Source organism: Juglans microcarpa x Juglans regia, chromosome 5S, assembly GCF_004785595.1.
Source record: "Juglans microcarpa x Juglans regia isolate MS1-56 chromosome 5S, Jm3101_v1.0, whole genome shotgun sequence".
NCBI lineage: Eukaryota > Viridiplantae > Streptophyta > Magnoliopsida > Fagales > Juglandaceae > Juglans > Juglans microcarpa x Juglans regia.
Genome location: NC_054603.1, coordinates 26,913,433 through 26,916,228, shown reverse-complemented (window position 1 = coordinate 26,916,228; position 2,796 = coordinate 26,913,433). Strand labels below are relative to the sequence as shown.

At 32.4% G+C, this 2,796-nt stretch overlaps 1 protein-coding gene across 1 annotated transcript; it reads left to right on the top strand.

Annotated features, from left to right (window-relative positions):
- The first annotated feature begins 1,450 nt into the window (after nucleotides 1–1,450).
- On the top strand, nucleotides 1,451–2,477 carry LOC121267960. The gene is made up of 3 exons (XM_041172057.1): nucleotides 1,451–1,657; nucleotides 1,830–2,008; nucleotides 2,285–2,477. Exons 1-3 carry the CDS (start codon nucleotides 1,585–1,587, stop codon nucleotides 2,303–2,305), a joined length of 273 nt encoding a protein of 90 aa, XP_041027991.1. The 5' UTR covers nucleotides 1,451–1,584; the 3' UTR covers nucleotides 2,306–2,477.
- Nucleotides 2,478–2,796: the final 319 nt, after the last annotated feature.

Genomic DNA, 2,796 nt, shown 5'->3' with positions numbered 1-2,796 from the left:
AACAAAAGTAAACGTACAAACTGACATGACTTCATATGATATAGTAAATCTACTTTACAATAAAAATAGTTTTATAATATGATATATCATATCAAATCACATTAGTCTGTAGATTTACTTTTGTAGAATGTTTTGTAGCTAAAATATTTTTCTTTATTTTATAAATAAACATCTGAGCACTATATCAACGCCCACCCAAGCCATCATCGTGGACCATTATATGGTAAGCTCTAGCCCACCGAATAAATGCATCAACACATACAAAATGGTAGGTAATATTGGCTTCTCAAACCGCACAATTTTCAACTAGCTAACTAAAGCCCAACCAAAAAACGCAAGAAACCAGCAGCTTGCCATCGGAAATACAAGCCCTATCTTTTTGATGAGTACTATGGTCGGTGTCAGGACACCGAGAGGTTGCTTGTGAAAGAGTCTCAAAACATATCCAATCAAGTAATGTTCAAGTTTCATCTTGAACATGTTAGGGCCACTGATAATTTCCATGAAAATTACAAGAGCTTCATTATTATTATTATTATTATTTTACCTTCTGTTATAAGTAGTGCTTGGTGGAATGTATTTTCCCATCGAAAATCTATCTGCATGCTCTTGTTAAGATATATACATGAATATTTGGTGGATCAACTCCCTGAACAATTAATAGAAAGGCCATTTCATATCTAATTTCCTCTCTATAAATTCTTTCCAAAGTCCTCGGAGAAATATTATTAATACTATTATATATCTTTGGTGAAAATCATGCACAACCTCCCCATGATCATGTCAAATTGGCAGCAGACATGGAACTCTAATATTTACGTTTGGAATTCACAAATTGAATTCCAGTTATGATGATGATAACAAGAAACAAACTGAGCAAGACTAGTTAAATGGGATGTCCTCTAAAGGACAATAGTTTAATTAAAAACACATGTAACTGTCTGGACCAAGCATAGTAATTCAAATCAATATTACCTTCTTTAATTTTTAAGCACGTATATATCTCTATATCTTTATGATATGTCTACATTAACGTTATAAATGTTCCAGCCCAACACATCCACACAGGACCACCCCCGTACCTTGCAAGTTGTTGCTGTGTTTATATATTGCCATGCACGTGGAGTATTGTTATATCCACAAAAGAATTACACAAGAAATCTCATAAACTGATTTAGTTTCATCTGATCTGTTAGATCTACTTTGTAATAAAAATAACTTTATAACCTGACGAACAAGTACATCAATTTGTAAAATTTCTTGTGTAATCTTTTTGTGACTAAAATATTTTTCCTCTAAAAAATGTGAGTAAATACGAGACTCGTATGAGAAAAAAATTAATTTTTTAATAGTTAACATACTCTTTTTCAAAAAGATCATGCATCGCTTGCACACTCCACGACCGTATATACTATTACTAAAAAAAATAAAAAATACCTCAACCTGCCATTTTCGGGTGCTTCTTCCATGAACACCTCATGATATAAAGTATATCTCTCGATCCTCTCAGTCTGTGTACGTGTGTGTCTGTCTATATCTATATGATTTATATATAACCTCAGAAAAACTGTCTAGAATAGTATAATGGAGCTCAAGTTTAGAATCACCACTATCCTGTTTCTCTTTCTCCTGATCACCGTGCCTTACGTTTCAAGAGGTTTGTTCCTCTCTCTCTCTCTCTCTCTCTCTTTCTCTCTCTCTCTCTCTCCATGTTTAATGGATACTTCAATAGTAACGCAAAAGTTAAGAAAAAAAAAAAGAGAAAGGATATATTTATATAACAGATGCATGGTTAGACATGACTAATTTGATGTTTGGTTTATGATTAGGGGACTCTAATGAGTTGGATCCGGAGGTGTACGAGATTGATTATAGAGGTCCGGAGACCCATTCAACAGTTAATCCTCCGCATGATCGCTCTCATGGAAAACCACCTTTGATTCATAGAAAACGTGTTCTTAAACCTCCCAAATCCAAGGGCTTAAGGGTGGCTGATATGGGAGCAGAAGTAAGCTGTCTCATTATGCATATAATGATTTATTTTTTTATTCTTTTATCTAAGTCGATGTAGCTCAATTAATTGGTGGTATATGCATTCTCACTGTATAGGAAACTTAAATTCGGATGTAATTAGTTGATGGGTTCTATCTACATGAGGGCCTCCATAGACCTTTTGACCTACTTCAATTCAACCAAATTCAATAGTTATTTGGATCTTTGGAGGTGGAAATGAGTATCATTTAAAATCACTCACCATTTCATGCATATATTGTTTGTGTTGCAGGCCAAGAAAACTCGTGGATAGCAAGTGTCGGAAGTAGTTTTTATATCAAATTTGGAACAGTTCACTTCACTTCATCTGTTATAGATATTAGAAATACATAGGGAATCATGAGGAATGTTGTAACATATATTGACAATATTCTATTATGTTTATTTATATATATATATATATATATCTAGGGATTTGTTTAAATGAGAGTTCTGTACTTTTTTTATTTATTTTTTGAAGTTTGATGATTGTAAACTATATATATCCCTTATATCTTAAAAGTGGCTATAAGGGAATGAATAGTAATTAGCATTTGACACTTTTTTTTTCCATTTATACCCCTATTTTGCTTGGTCTTATTACGTTGTTATCCCTTTTGAAAATTTTGGTTTTTATCCATTTTTTTTTTTTTTTGCCAGTTTGTGTCATTACGTAAGTTATATTGTATCAGTGTTTCATTTGTTTTCACAATTATTTTCATTTCATATCATTTAAACTCATTTAATCATTACAACTTTTTCAAA